This window comes from Prinia subflava, chromosome 1 (genome assembly GCF_021018805.1).
Source record: "Prinia subflava isolate CZ2003 ecotype Zambia chromosome 1, Cam_Psub_1.2, whole genome shotgun sequence".
NCBI classification, from domain to species: Eukaryota; Metazoa; Chordata; class Aves; order Passeriformes; family Cisticolidae; genus Prinia; species Prinia subflava.
The window spans coordinates 134,116,126-134,142,832 of record NC_086247.1 but is presented as its reverse complement, the minus strand read 5'-3'; the positions used below and the strand labels follow the sequence as shown (position 1 = coordinate 134,142,832).

Here is a 26,707-nt window from a genome sequence, read left to right as displayed (position 1 = left end):
CTGACTTATACTTAGGAATCCCTGCACTCCTCACCGCACTGTGAACTTGGTATACTTCACACAAGAAGTACATAAAACAGTTGCTTTCCCATGCAAATACTACTCCTAGAGTAGTATCACAATAAAGGCAGTCTCAGTGGATTTGAGTAAAAACTGATTCACACTGCTCAATACAAACAGCAGCTCACCCTGAAACTGCACTGCCTGCCCAGGCTTTAAAGTCACACACTGGCCTTCAGAGGAAAGTTTGGTTGCTCCCACTGGCACCAGAGGAACAGGGCAGAACAGACATCACACTCCCTGTGCCAACCTCCCTGTAAGCTGGCTTTATCCAAGTGCAATGCATTTCTTTCAATAACTTACAATTTATGGAGAAAAACATAGGGCGACACATTTCTATCAATTCCCCATGAAATAACAGTTTTTGTGTGTTTGAAATAACCAGACTTTCTAGAATTTATCACTTGTGTAAGGCTTCAATGCAACCACAATAGCAAGCACAGGCCACAAGCATCACTGCTGTGGCTTTCAGTGAAATCTGCAGAAAGAGAGCAGAAAAAAATCTAACAGAACAACCCCAGATATTTGTATCAGAAACAGGAGACGAGAAAATTAAGCTGAGCAGTAGGTATACATTTTTATGTATTACAATCAGTATTTGCTCAATACCCCTAAAAGTGCCTCACATACCTCATTTTTTTAAAGCTAATAGCAAGTCTGCAAAGCTCCTTTTTTCTCTACAATCAAAACATGTCTCATAATTTGAGGCACACAAAGGATATAAGAATATATTAATTAGAAAATGAACTCTATTTGTAATTTTATTTAATTTATTTAGATTTTCTGGCTAGCCACAATCTTTTTCATACATAGTCTTCGAGAAGCAGGAATAGTCCTAGAGGGTTAAATGCAGGCAGGTTTTCAGCCTAAGATGGTTAGTACTGGGCATGAGGACCAAAGCTAATATCTGTGCCCACTCTACACCAGCTCTTTGTGGCTCAGCCTGTAAATGCAAAGCCTCACTGGCAGGCTGCATCTATGAACAGAGTACATAAGCTGTTCCCCTCATGAAAAGGGAAAACATTAAAAAATCAAAGCTAACCTCTACATCTAGAAGAAAAAAGGCAATTAAAACGAGAGGAACACATTTCTGGCACAGCCCAATTCTCGGGCGAAATCAAGATGAAGAGGCATGTTTATGAGCAAAACTAAGTCAATATTTTCAAATTGGTTTTTAGAGCAAATCTTAGTTTTACCATTCATAAAATTCAATAGGTAATTACACAGCTAGGCAAACGTCCTCAGAGGAAAGCAGAAGAATAATGAATTCCCTACATAATTATTTATAGCTGTGTTTTTGAGTGAACACAGTATAACAGGCATCAAGCCAATATTTAAAGGAAAAAAAACAGATCTGTAAAACCTTAAATATTTCTGTAAGCCAGTCCATAGACAACAGCCTATTTCACAATCTAATCTGCCTTTGCAATACATAAAAATCCCAAAAACTTAGACTGCCTCTCTGATTAATCATTATGATTTAAAATAAAACCTTTACAAGACAGGTCCAGAAGCACAACCACCAAATATGTAATGCTATCAGAACATGCAATTTGCTTAAAATAATGTTCCTGGGAAGTGCCATAGTGCTGTGTGCAAAATATGTTGTCTGATCTGTATTTTGAAGAAACCCTTGGGAACAAAATCATTACCAGGCATCAGTCAAAATGGCAACAACTAGAGATCAAATCCAATTCAGTCTTTCATAACTAACCCTAAGAACAAGCTGCTTATCACTCCAAAGCTCAAAAAAGATGATGAAAAACTATATAACACAATGTCCTTCAGTTCCCCAAAGACAACTGATTACATTCAGTTAGGAGCTGATTGGTGTGCAATAATGCTTCTGCTTTCCAAATACACAGCTTAATTGCCAATACAACTTCACAAGAAAACAGAGAGAAAAAATTTCCCTCTCCTGCTATTGAAAAGACATGCAGTAGTTGCTAGCAAATAAAAAGAAGGCCAAATTGTTGTTATTTTTTTAAGCTCAAATATCATCAATAACATGCTGGAGACAAAACTAAACAAACATTTTTTTTGGTAACAAACAAATAGAACATGATCCAAACATTCCCCTAAAATCTCATTGGTTTTATAGTGTCACAAGTAAAAATTATAATAAAAATCTATATCAAGACATAAAATTCACAGCACAAAGGAACTCTAACTGGACCGAAAAGAATGGGGGTTTAATTTATATATTATATACAAATGCTCTTGCTCCAGTTTAAGTCTTCTTTTATACACATCATTAGAAACAATACTGGATAGATTGCTCTGCTCTACTTCAGCACTCCACAAAAGAGATTTAAATGGAAAAGATCATTGCACACAGGGCTGTGCAGAGCACATTTCATTCTTATACAACAGCAGGAGTTTTTAAGCAATTGGAATGTTATTTAGTTTCATTTGAAGGAGAGAGTACAAAATTGGCATTAATTTTATTACTGTAGCATGTGGTATGCATGGCAGGAAAGTTGCCAGGTATATACTGGAGCAAGAGGGGCATATGTCCTTAAGGAAGTACTAAAACCCAGACAATAAAGTTATATCAATGTTAGCAATAAACATGAAGTCTCTCCCTCCTGCAGCAGCTCTGTGGATTCAAAAGACTGAATCCTGTATCTTTGCTCTTGCCAAATACCTCAATTGCCTTCATTGTGCATAACATTTCCTTAGGACTAGATGTATTTGTCTTCTTTTCTCCAGCCACAACATATTTCTGTGTTAGGAACTACCACTTTCCATCAATATTTATGGCAAGAACCTGCACACCTCTCACAGCTCCCCCAGCTAAACATGACACAAAAGCACCTTCCAAACATTCTTTCTTCTTTATGAGGAATGCAGACAGATCCTGGTGATAAATGTTCAAGACAACCCCAGGATTCCTTCTTCAGCACAGAGGGGAGTACTTGTAGAGATGCACATAAAAGTTGCAGGAGAAGTTACAAAGCAAACAGGAAAGGAAACAGGAACTAAGGGAGGGAAAGGAGGATGGAGAAACAAAAGGCAGCTATAGGCGTCATAAGCATTGTTGAAACAAACAGGTGGTGTGTATCCCAAGTCTAGATCAAAGCCCTCATTAAACAACTCCACAAATTCATATTTAAGCAAGAACTTATTTCCTGGTTTTAAGACAGCATTAAAATAAAATAACAGGAAATTAACGGTACATCATTGACTCTGCAGGGTTTAAATTCATCTGCCCTGCTTTTCTGCAATTTTCATCCATCTTGGAGAAACACAAAATAAATGGATTTATTTTTTCCCCACAAAAAATGGTTATTGAAAAACAATTATGTTCATTTAGACCACATAAAATGTCCTGCAAGATAGCTGGAGATGAACAATATGTAGACCAAGAGAGTTTCTGGGAAGGACAAAGCAGCTGAGCCAGCAGAAAACTCTGTTCCCATTCTGTTTCATATCTAAATAAATGGGCACCCTGGCCATGTTGGTGGCAGTTCTTCCTTAGTGCAAGAGAAACCAGGCTGTCCCAGGAGAAGAATCAGAGCAGGAAAGCCTGTTGAAGATGGAATCCAAGCTTTGACATAAACGTCCCAGCAGTAACTGTGAAGAGGCATTTCTCTCATACATCTGCTACACCCTGAACAGCTCTGCCTGTACATTACTTGCTAGGATAATGTTTTGTGGAGATTTTTTTAACATTTAATCTGGACAATTTCACATAACATATTTATTCATTCATTAATTTATACATTACCATCCCTTCATTATCTTCAGTGACAATACCATTTCAAAACTGAGTTTTGCTTCAGCAATCCATGAAATCTCTGATTTTTCACAGAAGCCTATTCACCTTTCAATCATTTGTATTACACCTCTAGAGTAACTGCTGATTTTTTTTCAGGGAAATACATACATCTCATCTGTAAAAATCTACACTTGAAGTCACACTCCCTTTAAAGCCCTTGGAAAGATATAGACACACTTAGTCTTTAGCTCACCAAACCTGCTCTCTATGCTAGTTTTGGAGATTTGATAAGTCATGCCTCACACTCTGTAGATCAACCAGGTCTCCAGTGACTACAGGAACCCACCTCAGCACCACTGCTTCGTTTGATGATCCACCTCCTTGTGGATCCTCTTTGCCCTGCTCCTCACCATGACAAGAGGAGCAAGAGGAGATACTTGGGACCAACTTCAGATTTCATTGCGGTAAACAAGAAAGGCAAAGAAGCATGTGCAGCTGGTGTAACATAAACATACTCTGCTAAAAATGTTCCAGGCTGAATTGAAAATCTACAAGGAGCTACGGAAAACAGCCACACAGAATTCCTTACAAAGATTCCTTGGAACTGAGAGATCCTGTTACTACTCTCAAACTACTTAGACTCACAGTATTTTAAGACAGGACAAAATTTCCCAAACAAGTAATTTACTTGGTCCAGGGTTTCGACCTTGATAAAGTTTACTGCCTCTGAAAACTCCCATGATCAATTAATATTTATTGTCTATGTCCAACAGACACTGAAATATAACAAGGGCCTGAATTTGTCAAATCCACAGCTGACCAAAAAAACTACCAATACAACTACAGCAGGACAAAGCTGAAGAATTTTTTAAAGATATGTGTACTGATACAATCAATGCAACATCAATGGAGTCATTAAATAATTTGGGATGAAGAACCATGCAAAACAAGCCAGTAGAGGAGGAGGTGTGGTGCCTGCTTACGGTAAAAAATATCCAAAACTCTGCTATGAAAGCTCCCAAATTTCAAATCTCTCTGAAAAAGATGGCAAAGTCTGCATTGAGAATACCATAGCTTTAAATTAGTTGGGCATAGAGAACTGTGTTTCAGACTGCACAGGCTCAGTCCCTGTGGTGCTCTGGGTACCATTTCTGCTCTCCCAGCTGTCAGCCACACATCCAATGGCACAGACCATCCTTCCTCAAAAGCACAGTCTCAGTAGCACCAGAGCCACCCTGGGCTCTGGATGCACGTCCAGATACCCCCTGTTGGCCAGAACCAGCTGTCCTGCAGGCACCCACGCTGCTCTGGGATCCCCATGAGGTCCCACCAGGATCTCTCCCTTTGAAGGAGACACACAGACACAGGGGCATGGGAGCCTACACCACCGCCCCCTCTCCTAAAGGCTCTCTGCAGCATCAGTGCCATGGGGACAAATGCTGCCAGGGATTTCCCCTCCAACCCATGCCCTAAAATAGCACTGGGCTGTGGGAGGAAAGCATCTAGGTTAACACTGCCTCATGCAGCACTATTTTAAGCAGGAAAACCCTGAGGTTTGGTAGGGTTTTGGGTCTTTCTTCCAAATGTTGCCACTTTAGGCACTTCCATCTGCCTCGTCCTCCAGCTTTAATCACCCGATAGCATTAGAGTAACAAAAATAAGGATAACTGCTATACATGGAAATGAATGAGAAATGAAAAAGTATTTTCATGCCAAGATCAAAACAATAGCAACCAAATATTTTTTCATTGTGCCAGAAGAGACTTCTGCTATTTCTCAGAGTACAGCATCACTCTGAGTTGACAACTTACAAAAAAAAAAAATTAAAAAATATATTTTAAACATTTACACCAGAAAGCCATCCACCCTCTCAGAAGCTGAAAACCCATACCTGGCGTACAAAACTGTTGGAGGTAGTGTCAGAAGATGTACTCCCATCTGATCCTTTAAAGCGGTTTTTTCTTCTTGCCCCTTTACCATAGGACTGTTAAAAAAAAAACAAAGAACAAAACACAGATTAGAGAGACAGCATTACAGCATTAGTTTGTGTTTCACAGAAAGCTTCCAGTGCCTCCTAGGCTAGCAGGGATTCAGATTATCAGCTTTGTGCCAATCAATAAGCACATATTCAGTAAGTAACTGATGGCATGTATATGCAAGTGCTCACCAGGCTTGGTCAATTGAGCCCTAAATGTTTTGCTGTTGATGGGGTTTGTTGTTTTTTTTTGGTTTTTTTTTTTCACATTTGGGTTCAGAAAAGTATTTATAGACTCACAGAGATGTAGCATTATTCACTCAAGTCACAGTGATTAAAAGTAGAGTTTGTTGTGCAGCTAGTTTAATAAACAAGGTAGGGAAGGAGGTACTGGAACAGTCTCCAGCACATCCCAGCCAGGAGCCAAGTCAGCTGAGGGAACATTAAACAGCAAGAAGTGACACACAGCTTGTTGATACAATCTTACAACTGAGGGAGATTTTACAACAAGAACTCTGTTACAATAAGTTCAAGAAAGTAAAAGCAGTATAACAATAAAAAAGGACTACATGTGTAACTGGGAAAGGGGTAATACGCTACTAAAAAAAGCAAGGCACCACTTTTATCTACCAGGAATTTAAAGAGACATGAGGAGAAAGCTATGGTTGGCTGAAGCAAAACTTTAAAACTATGGTGCAGAGACACAGAAAATCATTGTTTAGAAACAAAGCAAATGCATGCATGTGTCCACAAAAAGGTATTTGTTTTGTACATTAAATGTGGATCATCAATAAATATTTTTACATTAAATTACAAGAAAAAAAATAGATAGTTCAAAACTATGTTAATTGCAACCACTTATTTCTGTGTAAATGAGTGCAGACTGTGTAGACTGTAAACTCTGCCATGACACCACCTCTGGGCCGTGCAACCTTCAGAGCTTTGGGCCTGAGCTGGTCCTCATGGTAGGGAAGAGTGGGCTCCAGTGCAGGCTGAAACACTTAAAACCCCACACTGGCACATTTTTATATCGTGTCTTCAAAATCTGAGTGCTGCTCTTGGCAGTACTGCATATGGTAAGTATGACTTAATATTTTGCAGTCTAAGACTATCTGAGGAGGACAACAGAGAGCCACTACTAACTCCAGATTGTTTGACAAATCCAGGTAAGCTGCCTCCACCAGATGCAAGAGAACAATCTCAGACTGTAACTGTGTCGATTCTGGGAGAGTCTGGAGCACTGGTTGAAATCTAATACATCAGTCCTTTAGAAAGGATGACTCAAGGAACAGTAGTTCTGTCAGCCACACACGCACTCTCAGCAAAAACAGTATCTGTTATCTCACTAAACTAACAATGACCTGCAATAAAAGCAATGTTGTACCCCCAAACACCAGATTTATGGGAAAAATGTTTTGCCAGGCTCATATGATTTTTTCAAAAATCAGAACAAAACAGCCATTTAAGAAATTTCTGAAAGGCACCCAAATTGATTCTACATTCAACACGTGCTGGTTAGGGCAGAACTACACAAAAGTCAGGATGTTGAACATTATAGGGGTAAAAATTGGACATTCTGATGAGTCTAGGACTGTAACTCAGCAGGTCTCAAAATATAAAATTAAATTTCCATCAGGAATACTTTTACATGGTTGCATTTCTAAAAGGAGTCTTTTATCACTGAAGAACTTTTTTGTGATGAAAAGGTCTTCCTAGATCAATAAGAGTAAAAGTAGACTGGAACCACTGTTACAAGCAAATTATTAAAAATATTTTCCAGTTATAACAGACAGTTCTCCCAGAACCGTCTTTTCCCACCTAATAGAATATCAAAGTACCTAAAACACATAAAAAGTATCTCTGACAGCAGTATTCTTCAAACATAACATCTTTAAATCAAAATTTACCTGTTTTGAATGGTTCACTTTGAGTTAATTGTCTGTAGCTACCCACAAATATTCTGAACTGGTTTCCTACAATTTTTGTGAAAGCAGATAGAAATATACTTACGAAAAAAAAATAAAGAGTTTCTGATATTCACAGAGGAGCTCAAGAATATAAAACATGTCCATGAAGACCACACTATCTAGGCAATTTCATTAATGGTGTACAGTACAATGTTGTGTAATTCCCAAGGAGACAATTAAAAGCACGTACACCTATTCTCTCTCACAGTCACACTTTCTGAATTTGTCTCCAGTTTCTACAGTATTTATTTTATTTAAAGTATCACAGTGTTTGGTTTGCTAACACAGAAATATGTGAGAAAGGCAAAAGAGGGACTGAGTCTAGAGTGATGAGGGTAAAACAAGTAAGAGCAAAAAAGGAATATGTCACAAGCACAGATAGAGAAGTGTGCATTTTATCTGTGTAGCAATGACTAAAAAAGCATTTCTTTCTGCCAACATCACAGCAAATGCAGCTCACTTTGATTTTTCAGTTTGAGGAGGTTTTTTGTGCACAGCAACATGTGCACTTTGTTCTAGTGTTCTGTAAGCAAAAACTCTTCAGAAGCATGAGCTACATACTAACTTTAAATACAAAAACCTGTTGCCATGAAGGCAGGATGTGGCTACAGATTGTAGGCACAGTCAGTTTTACACCTGCTTCTTTGCACAGAACACTTTTCAGTCAGGAGAATGGGGGACAACTTTGCATTGTGGGAAAACTGGGACTTGATGACTCTTCTCATTATTTTAAAGGATGCTAATGGGGAACTACGTTTTTTTTCCACACCTTTCAAGTTTATTCCCACAGTCAGAAATGCCTGAAACTTTCTTCTGAAGCTAATCTCATCATCTTCTGAAGATGAGATTAGTTTTCCATAATCAAAACAATCTAATATATTATTAAAATTTATGAATTATCTCTGCCATGTGGACAAGCTTGAACACTCGTCCTGTCATAGTCATGATGTTTTGCTTCTTCACGTGTATTTTTTTCCATAAGATCTTAATGTGAGAACAAGGCCTTTGTTAAAAAAAAAAAAAAATCTATCAATGATCTATCAGTTACCTTCAGTTCTCAGGAAAAAAAAAATAAAAAAGAGAACCTTTTTCCCCAATATGTTACTGTGATTTTCATGTTAAAATACATTCCCTTATCTGTGTTCTGTGCAGCAGTTGGCTGCAATTAGGCAGCTAAAAATAAGGGGCTGAATCACGACATGAGGCCATTGGCCAGTAAAAGCAGCAGCACGGGGCAGTGGTTCTGAACCATGTGGGAGCTGTACCTAACAGAACAACCACTGGAGACCAAACACCTCAGCACCCCAGCACACAGTGCCCAGTGGTGGTAACCTCCAAACCCAGCAGGGCAGGGCTGGCACACCATCCTTTGTCCCAGCTGACCTGGCTACAGCTGACTCCAGCCCTGTGAACAAGCCTGTTTATATAAAACGTTTGCTGACAGTAAGTTCTTTCTGGATTTTAGCAGAACATCTTACTCAAACATAAAGTTATGTATACATGTAAGTGTTTACAAGATCAAAAGTGTAGCTTTGTTTATTAGTCAGATGTGTGAAATGCTTTTAAAATTGGCTGAGCTGCCAGAGACAAGAAATGAAACACATTTACATCCTAAAGCTTCATAAAATACCTGGAAAACAATGTGAAACTTTACCAAAAACCCAAACTAAAGTAGTTTTGTAAAAACCACTTCATCAACCAATACTTAACAAAGCAAAGAAAGACTTTGCTTTCCAACTCTGATTACAAAGTGCATTGTGCAACTATTATTCAACCCATGTAATCAAATTAAATACGGGAATCATACGAAGCATTAAAGGCATACATTGCACTTTCCTGATAATTAACAGTTTTATACACAATTACTTGTTATTGTAAACAGATGAGATCAATGTTGCTCAGTGAAACCCTTTAATTTTAATGAGGTTCTGTCTCAACACATAAAACACATGCACCCATAACATTTAATCCTGTAACACACATGAAAAGCAGAAGGCATCATTTATCCCCGTAGGCAAAATACTATCATCTGGAAGAGGAAATATAAAACATTTAAAATTACCAACTATCCACAACCAGGGAACTGCTCTTCAGTCAGAGTTTTAAAATGCCCTTCACCAGTAACCACTCTAATGGTATTTTATAGCAAAACAATGGTGAGGACTACACAAAGGATGAGTCTGAACCTTCACTATTTATCATAGGTAAAACAGCACCAGTGATTGAGACTGGTGGCAGAGGCAAACCCTTAAAAACTGGTTTCATGAAGGAAGGGTACAGATGACTTAGGCAGTAGAGTCATTGACACCAAGCCAGGTCCTTATACAAAGATGGAAGAAATAAATTGGAAAAAGCAAAACCAGAAAACAAAATTTCAGATCTACACTGAATTTACATCATCTCAGATAAAGAAGGGACCAATTACAAAAATCAAAAGAACACCTACAGGTAAAAGTGACCCCCCCTGAAGGATCAGGGAATTGATCCTTCAATCTACAAGGTCAGAAATGCAAGTATTTTCCTTCCCATGCAAAAGCTTCAAAAATACCTAAAGATGCCCATGTTCCATACGCAGCACATCAGGACAGTGCAGAATATATGCATCCAGCTCCATCCTTTCCTTAAAAGATCACCCACTGCCCCCTTAAGCATTCCTCACAACAAGGAAACAAATATTCCTGTAGATTAGACCTCGTGGGCCCTTTCTGACCACTGGCCAGGCTTGCTACCACTCAGAAATCAAACCTTCCAGCATCAGCTGCATAGCTGCAACACCCCACACCCGCCCTCATGACATGAATATTTCTGATTTTTGCACCACAAATCATACTAATCTCATAAAGGAGTTAGAGGTCAGCTTTCTGACCACACAGCCTGGAAGGGCTGGGAGATGTGCAAGACCTTGGTGATGTGTTCCCCACCAATCCACAGCTCCCTTCCAGGATGGGAATGAGGGCAAGAGGGCAAGGTAGGCTACAGTGACATATCCTGACCTAACTCTGCCTCAGGAGTGGGGTTTTGAGTCACCTTATGTGGTCAGCACCAGTGCAGCCCCAGGACAGGCACCCTGCTCTGTGACATACCTTCAGCAAAGGCTTGCCAGAGGACTCATGTCCCCAAAACAGAAAAGAATCCCTAGCTTAGGTTTCAAACCAGGATTTCTCCAAACAAACAATTTTTGCAATTGGGAAAAGACTCAGGAAAGACAGGACTCCCCCTCAGGACTCCCATCAAATTGAGCATCTCCAATACGGTCATTAAGTTCACACAACTACAGGGACAGTCCGCAGAGTCCATTTCACAGTCATTTTATAAAATCCTACACCTACACCAAAACAAAAATCCATCCAAACAAGCAAACAAAACCCCCTAAACCTCCACAAATAATTCTCTTCTCAAAACTTGCAAATTTAATTCATAAATACATAAATAAGTATTTGATAGATGCTTCTTTTTCACCATTGAAAGAAAACTAATTTCTGCCAAGCAATCTGTAATGGTTTAATCTTAGATGCTCTTTTCTGCTGGCCTGTGGTAAAGCCTTGCCAACACTGCATCCAGGATCAGCCCTATTCTCACCAGTTCCTACACCTGTAAGCCATCTCCCAGTGCTCTCACCCTGGCCTCAGCCCAGGTCATCTGGCAGTTTCCACCTGCCAGACAAGAAGCTGGGAACTTGGCTGGCTCTCCTCCTCCCCAGTGGCTTGGAAAGCCACCTCAGTGCAAACCTGCTGCACGCCTATTTGTAATGCCAGAGATGAAGATGTCAGCTCCCACCTCAGCTGAACAGGAGCACACAGCAGCAGAAGGGGCTGAAGCTCATGCCCAAACCCTACTGTGCCTCCTGCAGCCTTTAAAAAACTGGCAACTACAGCTGTGGCCACGTGCCTGCACCTCCCCACCTGCTCTCCACGGATTGCTGTATTTCACTTGCACAAGCAAACAGAAAGAGATCTCCCTCTGTGACAGAAGGATGCCTGCAGGGACCAACAGCCAGCTATGAGACAGCTTCCCTCTGCTGAGGGTCTGCACAGAGCACAGAGACCAAGGCAAGCCCTTGGAGGGCAGGGCAGGCAATTTTGAGAGATTTTTAAACTCTTCTATCCCATCAAAGGAGAGACCTGAGTAAAAGTAGCATAGAAATGTAACTGAGACTCCAGAGCAGCCAGTCTGGGAATAGCAGAGGAGCTTTTCATCCATAGAGACAAAACAAGACAAAACCAGAGATTTCCTCTAGAAGATAGTTACCTAATAAATAAGTTAGGAATGAAACTGCTGAACTGTTTCAGAGGGATTTTAGACTTTAGGATCATGTAAAGAACAACTATTACATCCCATTTATGCTGATAATGTGTAATACCCAAGTGGAAAATATCTCTGGAAGAGATGAGAGATGAGCATGCAAAATCACCTTTTATTGCTTGAGTACAGGATAACGCAAAAAACCCCCAAAGAGCAGAGAATTATCAGAAAAGTAATAGCTGAACCCTGAAGGGCTTCCTTCAGTGAAGGACTATTAAAATTTATTTTTGTCAGTAAGGAATACAACACTGAAGGGAGGTCACCACATCGAGAGAGAAAACACTACCTCTTGCTGAGGCCATGAGGAAGTCCAGTGAATGGAATTATCTCTCCTTGGTTTGGATATCCTGCCCTGAACTGCTGCCACATTGGATCTGCCTTCTAGGGATGCTGCCAGAAGAGAGGAAAACCTTCCATGCCTCTATAACAAACAGGTATTGGTATTATTTAGGTGTGCAAAGGGATATAAACTTTGGGGTTTTTTGTGGCTTACAAAGTATTCTTGCAAGTCAGTACTGGGAGATACAGGGTTGCAAAATGTTTGTTTGAAGAACAGGTAAACACGGTATGAATTGTGATAAATCAACTCAGCTGAAAGCAGCAGAGGGCAGTGTGATTAATCTGCTGAGAATAAATCTCTGGATATTTTTCCATTCCTCATTACCACAAGGCAGGCAGTGAAGGGATGGTGCTAGACAAATGAGAAGGTAGCTGGAGATTCAGGAAGGAATCTCACAGCAGCCCATGTAAGAGCCTGCAACTAAGCTGATTTTCTGGAGTCACCACATGCACAGCACTCTGAAATTCACCTTTACATCAATTGTAGTTGATACAGAAGGAAAACTGAACAAGCCTATCCCCTAGCCTCATGCATTAGTTTACCTTCTGCAATGCAACCTGAAAAACAAGCCAAGCACTCCAGGGATGATGAAACCTTTACACTGGGAAGGCAGAAGCCTTCAGCAGTACCATGTAACGGAGGAAATCTAAATGCAGGTGAAAGAGCTGGAGAAAACAATCAAGAAGTGAATTGTTTTCACTTAAAAAGTGTCAGGTTGTTAGGACGTGCACTGACAGATGACGCATAAGCAAGCAAAAAAAAGAACAGGAGGAAAATAATAACGAGGAACAGGGAAGAATTCATGCAGTGTAAGATACCTTCTCCCTCCACAAGGTAGTCTGTAATTGCTTGATAGAAGGTTTCATTGCATTTTCTTTGAAATATCTTTGTGTCATTTGCTCATCTGATTTGCTATGACTGTCCCTAATGCACAGCACAGGAAGCTTTATGATGAGAAAGAGCAACAGAAATTGAATCTAATGATTTTTGAGGACCAAAGGACTCTGAAGTAGGATCATAAGAAAATTACATGGGAGCAAGGGGAAAAAAGAGGCTAAGAGTTACCATGGAAAGGCATTAATGTGCTATGTTCTATCACAAACAAATTAGAATAGTATCTGGGTTAATTAAAGTTATTAAACTGAATATTCTACCAATTCAGATTCCTGAAAAAAAAGGGATTCTTTAAACAAAGAACTAAAAAGATTGGGATTGATTAAAAAAGAAACCCACCAAAACCAATCATCGAACACTGATACATTTGAACAGTTTGCTTCTTCTCTTTCAGAAAACCTAATGCTGATTTTATTACAAAAGGGCCACACCTAAAGCCACCACTTAGCACTGACATATACCTGGACATTGTGAAGAAGTCCACAGTGTGATGGTTAGCATGCAGGTTTGCCTGGATAAAACTGGACATCTGAAACTATATTGCAACTCCATCTAAGACCAACATCTATCTAAGACTAAGACCACACTGAACTATAACTAGAACTATGTTTTTACAGTCATATGGACCTAAAAGCCACAGAACCTTAGGTAATACAGAAAAATACACCAATATCTTGTCCCAGTTGCAAAGAACTTCCCTGGAAAAATACGGTATAACTGTCATGGTCAACACCCAAAGAGATTTTCTTTTGCTTGCAGATCTTGTTAGGAAAATGCATTATGAAAATAAATAAATTTTACACAGATGTTGTCTAGGAATATTTCACATATTTAACTACCCTTTAAGTGAGCTACTTCTAGAGTGTTAACTTTATTCATTCCTCCACAACATGGTGAGAAGTTTGGCCAAAATGGATGGACAGGCACAATCCAAGATATTGACCATGGTGTTAAGATAGGTTAAAAGAAGTCTCAGCTTTGCAAAAGTAAAATTCTCACATAAGAGAATTGCTGTGACTTGGTACAACTCTATAAAGGCTCCTCAATAACATTTCACTAAATCATAATTCCCAGAAGAAGCACTTCTGAGTGAACACTTTCAGGAGTGACATCACTCCGTAAGCTTGCATGTTGGTTTGGGTTTTTTTCCCTGACATTCCCTGAGATTATTTGGCAGGAAATGTTTCTAGGATTGATATTTAACTACCTTAGTGAAAAAGATAGTGGTGCACATAACTGAAGCACCTGTAGGCAATCTACTCGATGATTCACATGTCCTCATTAAGCTTCTCCTCACTGGGAGTGTGGTCTAAAGCAGGAAGATTTAACAATACTGGGTTTTTTTAAATATTCATGGAACAAAAATTCAAATCAAAATAATTGTCTTTAAATACAGTGCTTGTTAAGGAATTAACTTGCATTATTATTCAGACAAAGGGCTCTTTTGTTTCCATAATCTTATTTCCTCTATACTAAAGGTTTATTTATGTATGACTGAAACAAGTACATATTGAGAAGATGATTCCTGTTCTGCCTAATGACTTTGTTTCCAAAAACTGAAAAACATCTCTGAACCAAATAGCTGTATTACTACTGTCTTAAGAAGTGAATCTTTTTGGCTGTGAATGTTCAGAAACCTGTTTTATAAAACAGAATATAAATGCATTACCTGAAACATAAATAACGTGGGTGTTAGCAAAATATTCTTCCTCTCTAAACATAGGTTCTGTAAGCTTAGTAAAAAGGAGGGGTGAAAAATCAATTTTATGATCTGTATTTGACATTTGTCCACAGCAGAGAGGCACCATATGATTTGACAGTCACTGATTCTGTGCTTAAGGCTGAAAAGATATAGAAAGGGGAGGCATTTGTAGGTCAGAAATTTGCCCCCTTGCAACTGTTTCTAGAGAAGCTGGCAAAACATATGGCCCTACTGAAATGTCTGTTCTGTGCTTGGAGGCTACTGACAAATTCCCATCCAAAGAGAGACTTTTTCTTTTTTAGTTTAACCCAGTCTCTGCCTCAGTGCCTGGATCTTGTTCTGCTGTCACCGGGCCTGAGTAAGTAAAGATCAATCACCAAGGCTGCTGACAGACTGACAGCATCTTCCTCTGCCAATCAAGCACTTCTGGGACAAAGCTGGACACCTTCTCAAACAAAGCATCAGAGACAGCTTTGGCAGCAACAGTAAAAACTGCACCCCTAAAGGAAAAAACCTCTGTCCTAACAAAAACATGCATGTTTGTAATCTGAAATACACACAATCATATTTTACTACCGGATTTTACCTTTTTCCTGGGTTCAAAAACAGCACTCTGAAGTCTTTGTAGCCAACTATTGCAAACTTGTAGATATTATGCAACATTCAAACATTAAGCAGAAACAACCTTTCAAAACATAAAGTCTTTTCTAAGTGTACCTCACCCTGCCTCCTTCTCATCACCCATCCACCTGAACACTGCACATGAACTGAGTAGTTAAAATTTCTGAGACGACTGTACAACCACCTTCTGCATGGAAATCGAGCATCTCTAATCTGCACCTTCAGCCTCGCCAAAATTCCCTCTGAACACTGTCCTGGATCGCCTCCTCTCACCTACAGACTGCCACCAGCCCGTGGAACAGGCGAGGGAGGTTTCAGCCGTGCGTGGAAAGCAGCAGGTACAGATACAACAGGTTCCCGGAGCAGGGAAAAACAGCCTCACCCTGCCAGTCATACATGTGCGGAAGATCCGCTCAGCAGCAATGTATTCTCACATATTCATCCTCCAAATAACCGCAAGGTTCTTTGGACTTACGGTGCTTCTATGGCACGGAGCATCCCATGTATGTTAATTAAAGGGCATTTCAGGGTGGGGGCCAAGACAGGGTTTCGGGCGCCTTAGGGAACCCTCAAACTTTTCTGTCGGCGCTGGCCCAAGTTGCAGGACGGGGAGCTGGGGGAGCAGCCCCGCCGCGCTGCCCGCGCCCCCGCCCGGCCCGCCGAGCCCCGCGGTACCTGCGCTGCCGCCGCGGGCAGGGGATTGTCCAGCAGCTCCATCGGCACCTCCTGCGCCGGGCTGGGAGGCGATTTGGACATGTCGCTCTGCACCATTGGCGAGCAGAGCGGGCGGCCGGGCGCCGAGCCCCTCGGCGGGACAGAGCCGAGCCGAGCCGAGCCGAGCCGAGCCGAGCCGAGCCGAGCCGAGCCGAGCCGAGCCGAGCCGAGCCGAGCCGAGCCGAGCCGAGCCGAGCCGAGCCGAGCCGGGGCGGCGGGCGCCGCTCAGTGCCCGGCCATGGCGAGGAGCGGGCGGGCGGCCCTGCCCAGCCCGGCTCCGCTCCGCTCTGCCCAGCCCAGCCCTGCCTGCTGCCGGCGGGGAGCGCTAGCGCCGGGGACGGGGCAGCGCCGGCGGCGGGCGCGGGGGAGGGCAGGGGGCGGTGCGTGGGGAAGAGGGAAAGTGACAGCGAGCATCTCCCTCCGGCAGCGCCGGGCGGGGCGGCGCCGGGCTCCGCGCCGGGCCCCGCGCCGGGCCGAGCCGAACGCGGCCGAGCGGCGAAGTTGGGGCTCCTGCCCGGGGTACAGGGGGCAGTCAGGGCCTGCTCTTCCCTCAGCCCTGCCCCATGTCTGGAGCGTGGCCGCACGGCACCGCCTGCCTCAGCCCGCAGCGGCTGACCTGTGGCGTTAGTGAGCAAAGCCGCGCTTGGACAGAGAAAGTTCCGTGGGTCTCTCGTGTTGATGGGGTTCTCGCCTGTACTTGAAGGTTCCTGTGCACGTATCAACAAGGGATTTGTGAGATGAAGCCCGCTAATTTTATATAACCTGTAGCTGCACAATCTCAGTCGTGCCATCAGGCAGCCCACTGGAGGTTTTGAAAGACCTGTTCGAAACCGGATCTGGGAAAATCACCCTCCACCCTGAGATAGTCTGTCATGTCTTGTGAATGACAGATCACTTTATGACAGCCGACTCAGTGGCTGTCCTGATAGAGACCGAAACCTCTGACCCCGAGAAGGCCACAGTGGGCTGACACCTTTCCTTCACTGGATGGACCAAGCCATGCCCCATGCAGCATGAGAGGGACACTTACGTTTTCAGAATCATTTTGTGATGTTTGTGAAATTTCTCATCAGCTGATTGCAAACAGTGAAAACTAACTCTAGAAACTGACTGGCTTAATGTCACACACTTAAAATCACAGCCATTACTAAAAGCAATAAAAGTCACTTTCAGGAAAAGAAGCCAGCAAACCAAAGCCAGCACAAAAGCCAGATCAATTTCAAAAAGTCATTTCAAGCTTTGTCTAGATTGCATTGTTGATTTATTTAGTTTTTCATAAGAGCTTATAAGCTTCCTTTCTGAATTAGCTTACTCCTATGGATTTTCTCATAAGAACAGTGAAAATCTTACAGGAACTGCCCATTTCTTTGTGAAGGAATTAACTTACTCTGCAAGACAAAGTGCACTGAGGTTTTAAGAACTTTCACTTACCCAAAAAGTTTTTTATTTATTTTTGAAGACAACATTTTAAAATTATTTTCTAGAAATTTTAAGGTGTTGTCCGTAACAAAACAGAACTTTAATTTAAAGTGAAAAGTGTGGGGTTTATTTAACTTTCACTCAACTAACTCAATAGAGATGCTCAACAATCCTGAAACTATACAGATGCTGGAGCATGGACTGCTTCCAGATGTTTTTCAAGTGGTTATAACCAAAAAGATTTTTTTTTTTAGACATTTGGTGTGAAAAAATGCATACTTCATCCTCTAATAGAGACCTTGAAGTAGTTTTTTCTGTGAAAAATTAGATTGTTTAAATGGAATTACTTTTTGTGACTATTGTCATTATTAAGGAATTTACTGAAAAACCTAAACATGGTATTCGTGTTAATGACTGCTGAGTGGCATATTATTATTGAAAGATGTTGTCTTTTAATTTCTAACACCTTTATAGCTTGGAACAATTTATCCTTCTGTTTTGAGGCATGCTCCAGGAAAGGCACTTGTACCATGATTCAGTACATTTACTTGGTAGATTTTCAGGCATCTGTCAGGGATTGCCTGTTCTCTCTCACACAGAGAAGGGAGTGGAAGTTACTTAATCATGTAACAGTGGCCCTTCACATTGCCTTCTGGATTTTCACTTTGTAAAGAATGTATAAATATGAGCATTTTTTTAAGTGTACCATCCTTCTGTAAGAGTAGTAGTGATCATATTTGAAACATTACCATTTCTAAAACCATAAATTGTGAATCTGGATTGAAACAGTATTTCTAGTCTCTTATAAATTAGAGCTTGAATATGTCAATTGAAGTTCATTTTTGGTGTGCTTGGTCATATATTTTATGATTAGTTTGTCTTTTTTGTTCTTTCCATTATAAAATGTAATGGTAATGATTTTGCTCATTTATGTACATACATATAGGGTCTATAGAAAGCAAAGACTCAGAGAAGTTCCCCTTACACACACATATAACATCTGAATTTTTAGTAAGTTTATTTGTTTTTTCTTTCTGAGAAAAATACTCAGTACATAACTGTTCTTTAGCAGTAATTATCATTCATTGCCTTGATGTAATGAGTGGCTGGAAGATTAGCATAGAAAAATAATTGTAAGTATTTTATTCTGTTTCACCCCCTTGGTTCAGCAGTTAATCCAAGTTCTCTAACCTTGAAATGTGCAGTGAAAATCCTTCAGCTGAACACATATGCATGTAGTCATCCCTCTGCATGCTGTTTTTGGCCACATCTGCTCCAGGATAAGGGTCAATGTGTAAGAACAATGTGCAGAGACTCTAAATAGCTTGTTCTTTCTCAAGGGGAAAAGCAACCTGGTATGCCTAACCCCTTCTCAGAAGAAAATCACTCTGCTGCATTTATTTACACTTTTATCTGCAATGGAGAGGTGTTGTGCATGCTTATTTGGATTTTTATAAACATGTAAATGTTAGAAAACCAGAAGAAAACACAAGCTGTTTTGTTCTTAGGGCTTAAAAACAAAACAAAACAAAACAAAAATCCCACCAAAAAACCACCACCACACACAAACCAAAAGCCTAGGCTGACAAACAGGATAACCTGATTTGGGTGCCAAAAATAGCTGGGTTTTTTTGCATGAGAGTTTAGAGGTTCTTTTAAAGCAAGGAGGGCTGTATGACTTTGCATATTTAATTGTTCTTTACTACCAGTATAAGAATGTGGTGTCAGCATCATGTCCTAACCTTTGTACCCATGTTGTGGGTACATGTTTTGTTTAGCAAGTACATATTTTGTACTTGCTGTACATGTTTTGTTTAGCCTATAACCTTCACCTAAATGTGCAAAAACAGGCCAAGGAGGCTTGGCTGATATTTGTGCAAATGCAGCTAAAAGCTAATAACTCAGACCCAAGGGATTTCATTAGAAACTTGCACAAATATAGACCAGTGAGCTTACAATTATTCTTATGAAACTAGTAAAATGCTCCTAGCTGTGCACATGTTTAAAGCTCTGATATAGAGAATTTCTTTAAGACTTCCAGGTAAAAAGAAATGCTAGCCATCTATTAGTCTGTGATACCTCCTGTCTAAAACGATTGTAGCCAGAAATTCAATATTTTGAAAAAAAGAATTCACTTGATTACTTAGTTTTAATATCTCAAAACAGACATAGTTCGTCTTTTTCAGTGATAAACTGGAAGCTGCCTGTCACAAGTGCAAATTGAAGGGATTCCTCTTATTTTAGTACCTTATCTTTCACAAGTCTGAACAAAACCACTCCAGACAGGCTCGCTTTCGAATCTGTTATCAGTGTGCATCAGAGCACACCACCACCTGGCAGGATTTAATGAACTGATCCATTCTCCCAGCTCGTGTTTGTAATGTTTTATTCTGGGATATGGGTGCCATGCACCCAAGCAAGCCTTGATTGATACTGTTACAATGTACCCAGGAGAAGAGAGGATCGGAAGGAGGAAGGTTTCTGCATGATGGAAGATAGGAGCACTACATAAACACTGGCAAAAATGCTTTTGATGCACAGAAAGGCTCGCAATACTTGAAAAAGCCACAACACCTACTAAGCACATATTTTCAGCCCTTTGCAAAACGTGACCAAAAAAGGCACGCTCCCGCTCGCAAGCTGTTCACTTTGGGGAGGCTCATCTGCTGTCGATGGGTTGTATACAAAGTTCATGTTTGATTAAGCACTTCTGCAGAAGTTGCTGGTTTCAGTTGATATTTTCTTTGCTTTTTCTTTGCTCTCCTGTCATAACTGAGACTGCATATCTCCTTTTGTATCCCCAGTCCTTACCAACTATGGTGTTCCTATTTATAGCATCATTTTGCTCTTATTAAATACTTGAATCACAAGAGCACAAAAAGGCTTTGTAGCATTCTCACCCACAAATATGTTCAGCCCATGTGAGTTACTGACATGAGAGACAGATTTCAATAGATTGTGTGTGGCCTGTGTCCAAGGACAGCATCCAAGCTCTCCACAGCTCCTTGAGGATGGCCTTTCCTCCACCCATCATTGAGCCCTGCGCTCAGTTTGGGCTTCTCTGCTTTGGGGTAGGTTTTGTTTTTTGGTTTTTTTCTTTTTTCAACCCAGTAATCATTTATTTATAGCATTGAGGCAAAACTTCATTCAGAATAAATGATGTAAGAAAAGACAGTGACAACGTCTAGACATTGTGAGGATGGCAAACCCATCAATGTGGTTGACAGTTAACTCATCGCTACCAAGGCTGCTGGCAGAGTTAATACGTCTGAGAGTGCTGGAATTCTTTGCCAATTTATACATGCACAGATCTGAAGTGCAATCGATGATGGCACCACTCCATGCTGCCATCAAGTCAGTTTTAACAGTGAGCATTTGCCAGATGTCATTTCCCTCCCTCCCTGCCTTGGCTGTGCAAATCTGATCCTCCATGGCACACTGCTTGGCTCTTGGAGCAGGAGGGACTCCACTCAAGAATTAAAGATAAAATGTTGCAGAAAATTAATTACCTTTCCATAGGGCAAATCTGCTGCTTTATCTCCATGAGCCATCCTACCACAGGGTAGTGCAACTGCCGGGGTGAAAGGGGAAAGAGAGACAGCAGGGATACACAACTCAGAGCAGGGCTGAAAAATTCCTTCCTGGCTGCACACCAACCCTTAAGGCAGCCTAGGTATAAACATCAAAGTGCAAAGGCTTGGTTTTGAGAACATTACTGCAGAATAACACTGATTTGATTTCAGAAAAGTAATTTTTGGTAAGTACTTTGAGTTTATGCAGCAAAAGGAGTTAAGGAAAGACAAGTCTTCAAGCTTTTGTTTGTTCCTCCTTTTTCTCTAAGCCTCTTTTGCTCAACTTTCACACAGTCTTTACTAAAACTGAAGTTCTTATTTTGTAAGAAAATGATTTTCAGTACAGCACCCTTCCAAGTGTTATAAAAAAAATATTCAGAGAAATACAATATCATCAGTCACAGTAACACTGTGATGTAAGTGCTATAATAGCCAGTCAATTAATTGCCTTCAAAACCAACTTATCTATTTCCAGAGAAAAATTTTCAAGGGAAACCTTTTGTGCCCCTGAAACATGAAATGGTGCATTTCATTCACCTTCACATGAAGTTCCACCATCTTCTCTGACTCTGTGCTGCCCTGAATTTTATTGAAATAACTATCCTTGAATTGTCCTTCAAAAATCTAAAAACCAAGTTAGTACTGACATAATAATTTTCTGTTGTAACATTGCAAGAGCATCCCATCTGACTTAGCTGGAAAAAAAATGCCAAAAGACTAATAGCAGCATTTTGATCCCAGTCATGTGCAAAGAAGAAAACAGTGGCATGTATCAATCAAATGTACTATACATTTTGAAAGTAAATATATGCTTTTATATTATTTTGAAACCATGTATTTTAAAATGCACCCTCAAATACTTCCTATAACGTTTCTCAAATCCGTTTGGTTTCCTTATATCATTACATGCTAAGAAAATAAGTTTCCCTTCAAATTTGCTCTGGTCTGTTTTGTAGGAGGAATACCTTGAAATAGACATATCTTTTTTTAAAAAAAATTCTTTTCCTCATGATGGAATTACACTTATAAAAAATATTAGGAAAGGATCAACTTCTAAAAATCACATATCTATTAAAAGCTACAGCTAATGTATTGTTGTCCAAGGCTGTGCCACCCAGGACATTAAAAACCAAGCCACTCTGTACTAGTCCAGCTGGGAGTGCAGGAGCTGCTGCTCCTGGTGAAAGCCATGGTGAAACACCTCCATGTTCGATCTTGGGTTCAGTTGCCTGAATGCATATTTCTGAAAAAGGCAGCAAAGAATGAAAGTGAGGAAGCATTGCTCTTTCAAGGAGGGCATTTCAGGCCATCAGTGATCTCACAAGGCATCCATAAAACCCCAAATATTCAGTATTACTTAAAACAATCCCTTTACAGGAAATCTGACCAGAGCTGCTTTTCCTTATGACACCTGTGAAACCCTGTGGTCACTCAAGACAGTGTTAGTGGCAGGCTGCAGCAGCTCTGGTGTGCCATCTGAAGTCTGCCCAGGTGAATTCAATAGGCAGAGGCAGCTCCATGGCAACAAATACTAAAGAAACATTGTTAGCCAGAGACCTAATGTTGCAAAGACACATGGAGTGTATTCTAGCACAACAGGAAGAAAAATACATTTCAAAGAGTGATAATGAACAAAGCCTTAAAAATTTCCTCCTCGAGAAAAGCAGCAGATCATGATTTTTGGTAATTAGCCATAAAGGAGGTCTTTGGTAATTAGCCATAAAGTATTTTTCCTGAGAACAAAATATATTCCGGATGAGATTTTACAGCCTTTGTTTGGACAACAGTCAAATAAATTTTCAGTTGTTTTGTTTCCTTTTTTATATTTTTTTTTCTGGTATAATCAGTGGGCATCTCTTAATTCACTCAAATCTCAGGAAGTCCTGCAATTTTTTCATGTCCACCTGAAGAGACAAGCATCAAAAAAGAGAACCATTCCTGTTCAGCTATTACTTAAGCCCTAGGTTTCCAAGATTTGTGAATGAGCTGTATATCAGGGTACCAAAAGGAGTCCTGACAATCATTCATGGATGTAGCTTCATTCGTTTCATAGAACCCTTCATGAGTTACCAAGTGCTCCACACTAATTTTTGAATGGATGCCAGAATACCAAACATGATTTCTCATGTATCAGACATATTTCAGTATGGCTTATAAACACTAACACAATTCTCACTTCATGCAAGTTTTTTTCTAGCACTTTATACACATTAATTCAGTATTTGCTGTAGTAAATGTGTTTGTATCTTCCGAATGCTCATCTGCTATTCAATACATAGCAAAACCCCACGATTTCATTTCTACAGGCTGACACAAAACATTTAGAATAGTTGAAATGTGGAAAAAGACAACACTGTGTATTAAAGTAAGTCTCTCAACAACAGAATAACATCTAGGTGAATGGCTGTTTGCATAAGTAGTATGACAAATGTCATAAATATTAATTACCTGTGTGAATCTCTGTGCTCTGCATGTTGGGTCACTGGGGCTGCTTCTTTTAGAAAAATCTTTGTTGCATGCTTTTACAAAAAGCAATATTGTTTTATTTAGTTTTGCTATATATGTCACCCAGCATAAAGAAAACAATGACAGTAAACATGGTGAAATAATCAGAACCAACATTTTAGCTGTTTGTAGCCAAACTATTGTTCATTAATCAGCTCCTGAACTCCTGCTGTTTCAAATCCAGTATACCAGTTTAAAACAAGATTAATTCGTGATTCTCACTCGTATGTTAGGTGTAATAGTTCTCCAAACAGTAACCATTGCTGAAGCAGCAATGTCCTAAGGCAGCAGAGGCCATGTGAATGTGGTCATCGACTCAGCAATTCCAACTTCATTTGCCATGTAGTTTCATCTGGAAGAAGCATCAGTTTGTTTTCAGTGTTTGATCAGCCATTAGTGTAAAGTAAAAAGGCTTTTACTAGGAACTTTTTCCAGAATGAGTGTTTTTTTCTTTTTGGTAGGTTTGTTTTTGTTGGGTTTTTTTTCCCCTAAATAAACAAGGTTAAAGTTGTAATAAGGGCTTTCACATGTCTTTTTTTATCATATAGCAATGAAAACAGAGTGCATGCCAACTATCTAGATGAAAATCATGTAGAAGAAAGAAATTTGTTATATCCTCCTGGCTCTGAGAGTTCATAAACAGATGAGGTGCTGCTCATAAATGCTCTTCCACCCGGCAGTGTAGATCACTGCATAGCTGGGTGTCTGCTCTGCTTTTCCTGGATTGCACATATGTCGTTGTGCAACAAGCCTGTAAACTTTTTAATTAGCATTCATGTTGCTGTTTGCCACTGCAATGAAAGTTCATTTACCACAATCTTCTCTAGTGTCTATATATAATTTCCATGTGCATAGCTACATTCTGCATGTTGTAAGAAAATTCACCACTGTTTTGCATTTGCTACCATGCTTCAATTAGAAAGGGAAAAAACAACTCTAAGATAGGAGTCTTTCTTGCACAAATACATGTTCAAGTGCATTTAATGCTTTCATTATTCTGAATGTCTTCCAGAATTAGTAATTTTGCCAAATGGTTTGCATTGTATAATTTGAATGCTATCTCTTTTTTTTTAATAACATTTTAAAATACAATTCTGATTAGAAATAATAGTATAATTACCAGTGAAATTATAACTTGCAGGTCAGGAAAAAGAAATACAGAATAGTTCAGTGTTTCCAAGGTGAGACTGTACTGGCTTTTTAACCAAAATAGGCATTGGATAAATTAAGGTGCTCTTTAAGAACAGGAATCAAATCTCACAATATTTTGAACTTCTTGGAATATTCAACCATCTGGCTAAAAATTAATACTTACCCCTCATTCCTTGTCCTATCAAAATGTGTGTTCAGAATAGAGACCATTTGATTTATGATCATAGAATCATAGAATTACAGACCAGTTTGTGTTGGGAGGGACATTTAAGGTTTATCTGCTCCAATCCCCTGCAATGAGCAGAGATATCCTCAACTGTATCAGGTTGCTCAGAGGCCTGTCCAGTCTGACTTTGAATGTTTTCAGGGATGGCCCTTCCCCTGCCTGGGATGGTTACAGGAACTCCCTGGCAGATAGATGTGGATATAGGCATCCTTATAGGAGTTTCTTAGGGAAAAAAAGTTGCCTACTCTTTGGTCCCAGGTGCAGCTTGGAAGAGAAATACAAATCCATTGAGTTGAATGCCTTTAAGGTCACTTGGCACCCCAGGAGGGTTTTCCAGGTTTGCTCTTTACTACTGCTGAACCTCAATTCAGATCCCATTTTATGAGAGTAATCCTATTTTTTAGATCAGACCTCACATTTTAGAAGTAGATAAAATTTCAGAGATACTGCACAACACCTTTTAGAGGAAATCCATTGTTGAATCAAACAAAACAAGGTCAACTCCAAGCAGAGAAACATAACAAAAAGTGTTGAAAACACAACTGGTAAACCTGACCTGATACAACTTAAAATTGCTTTTTTTGGCTTTTGGGTAATTAAATAGATATCAGATTACAAACCAAAATATGCTTAAAAACAGAAACAAACACTCTCTCAGTGTAGTTACTGTTTGCACAGTTGGTCTGTGCATACAACTTTTGTTTTTAATGATGAGCAACATAAGTATTAAAAAGGTAGACTGGTTGTAAATGTAGCATACAAGTACAAAAACTGTAAATGAAAAATGTTTTAAAAATAATCCCTTTAATGGAAAAAAAAAACCTTTAAAAAATGTCCAGGAGGCAAAATGTTGTATTGCAACCTACCAGTGAAGTGGAACATTCAGCATTCACTAACACTTCCACATCTTCCTCCTAAACATATACTTCACTACGGAAAGCACTGAAGAGTAACTTAGGTAGAATATGAAAATGTAGTTTGATTATATTTTCACAGCTCAGAAGTAGCATTGTATTACATTCAAAGTTAATGATCAGACTGGGAGCTGTTTGCAATGAGTGGATAGCATCAGATTATTACAAAACAAAACATCCTCCCACTCCAAACCAAAATTAAGTCTTTCAAGGCTTAATATCTTATAATTGTTTGTTGCTACTACAAAATTTTAGCTGTTTGTAGCCAAACTATTGTTCTTATCTCCCAGACAAGCGGAATCAAACTTTTTTGGAATAATTCAATGCAGTTACTTTATAAGTGGGTTTTGCATCTGTACAAAAAAAGGAGGTCTAGATTTGACTAACTTTATTGAAAAAATTGCATTGTGAACCCTACCTGTAACCCTTAGCACAGGTTCATTTGTCAGTGATCCAAGGGTGAGTTGGGGAGAAAAAAAAAAAAAGTAAGAAAGACAAAAGAAAGAAAGAGGCAAATGAAAATTTCTGGTAAAATAAAAATGTTAAAAACCTGAAAATTTTGGAAAGTGAAAACACAGAGAGAAAGGTTTTTGAAAAACAATAGTTTTCTGTAGAATATAAAA

General features: G+C 39.8%; 1 protein-coding gene and 1 long non-coding RNA gene across 7 annotated transcripts in view; one reads left to right on the top strand and one right to left on the bottom strand.

Moving 5' to 3' along the window:
- The window catches only part of CACNB2 (calcium voltage-gated channel auxiliary subunit beta 2), a 247,575-nt gene extending 230,968 nt beyond the window's left edge, over nt 1-16,607 (bottom strand). For 5 of the 6 annotated variants that reach the window (XM_063413311.1, XM_063413330.1, XM_063413337.1 and 2 more), the window contains exons 1-2: nt 16,258-16,485; nt 5,673-5,765 (exon numbers count right to left, since the gene is read on the bottom strand). In XM_063413311.1, the coding sequence (XP_063269381.1) occupies nt 5,673-5,765; nt 16,258-16,353 (189 nt within the window). In that variant the 5' untranslated portion in view covers nt 16,354-16,485. Of the gene's footprint in view, nt 1-5,672; nt 5,766-16,257; nt 16,486-16,505 lie in introns of those variants that run through there. The other variant, XM_063413356.1, reaches the window with a different exon arrangement.
- A 3,596-nt stretch (nt 16,608-20,203) lies between these two features.
- Nucleotides 20,204-26,707, top strand: part of LOC134558941 (uncharacterized) — a 37,135-nt gene continuing 30,631 nt past the window's right edge. The window contains exon 1 of the long non-coding RNA XR_010082432.1: nt 20,204-20,786. This is a non-coding gene — a long non-coding RNA (uncharacterized LOC134558941). The remainder of the gene's footprint in view (nt 20,787-26,707) is intronic.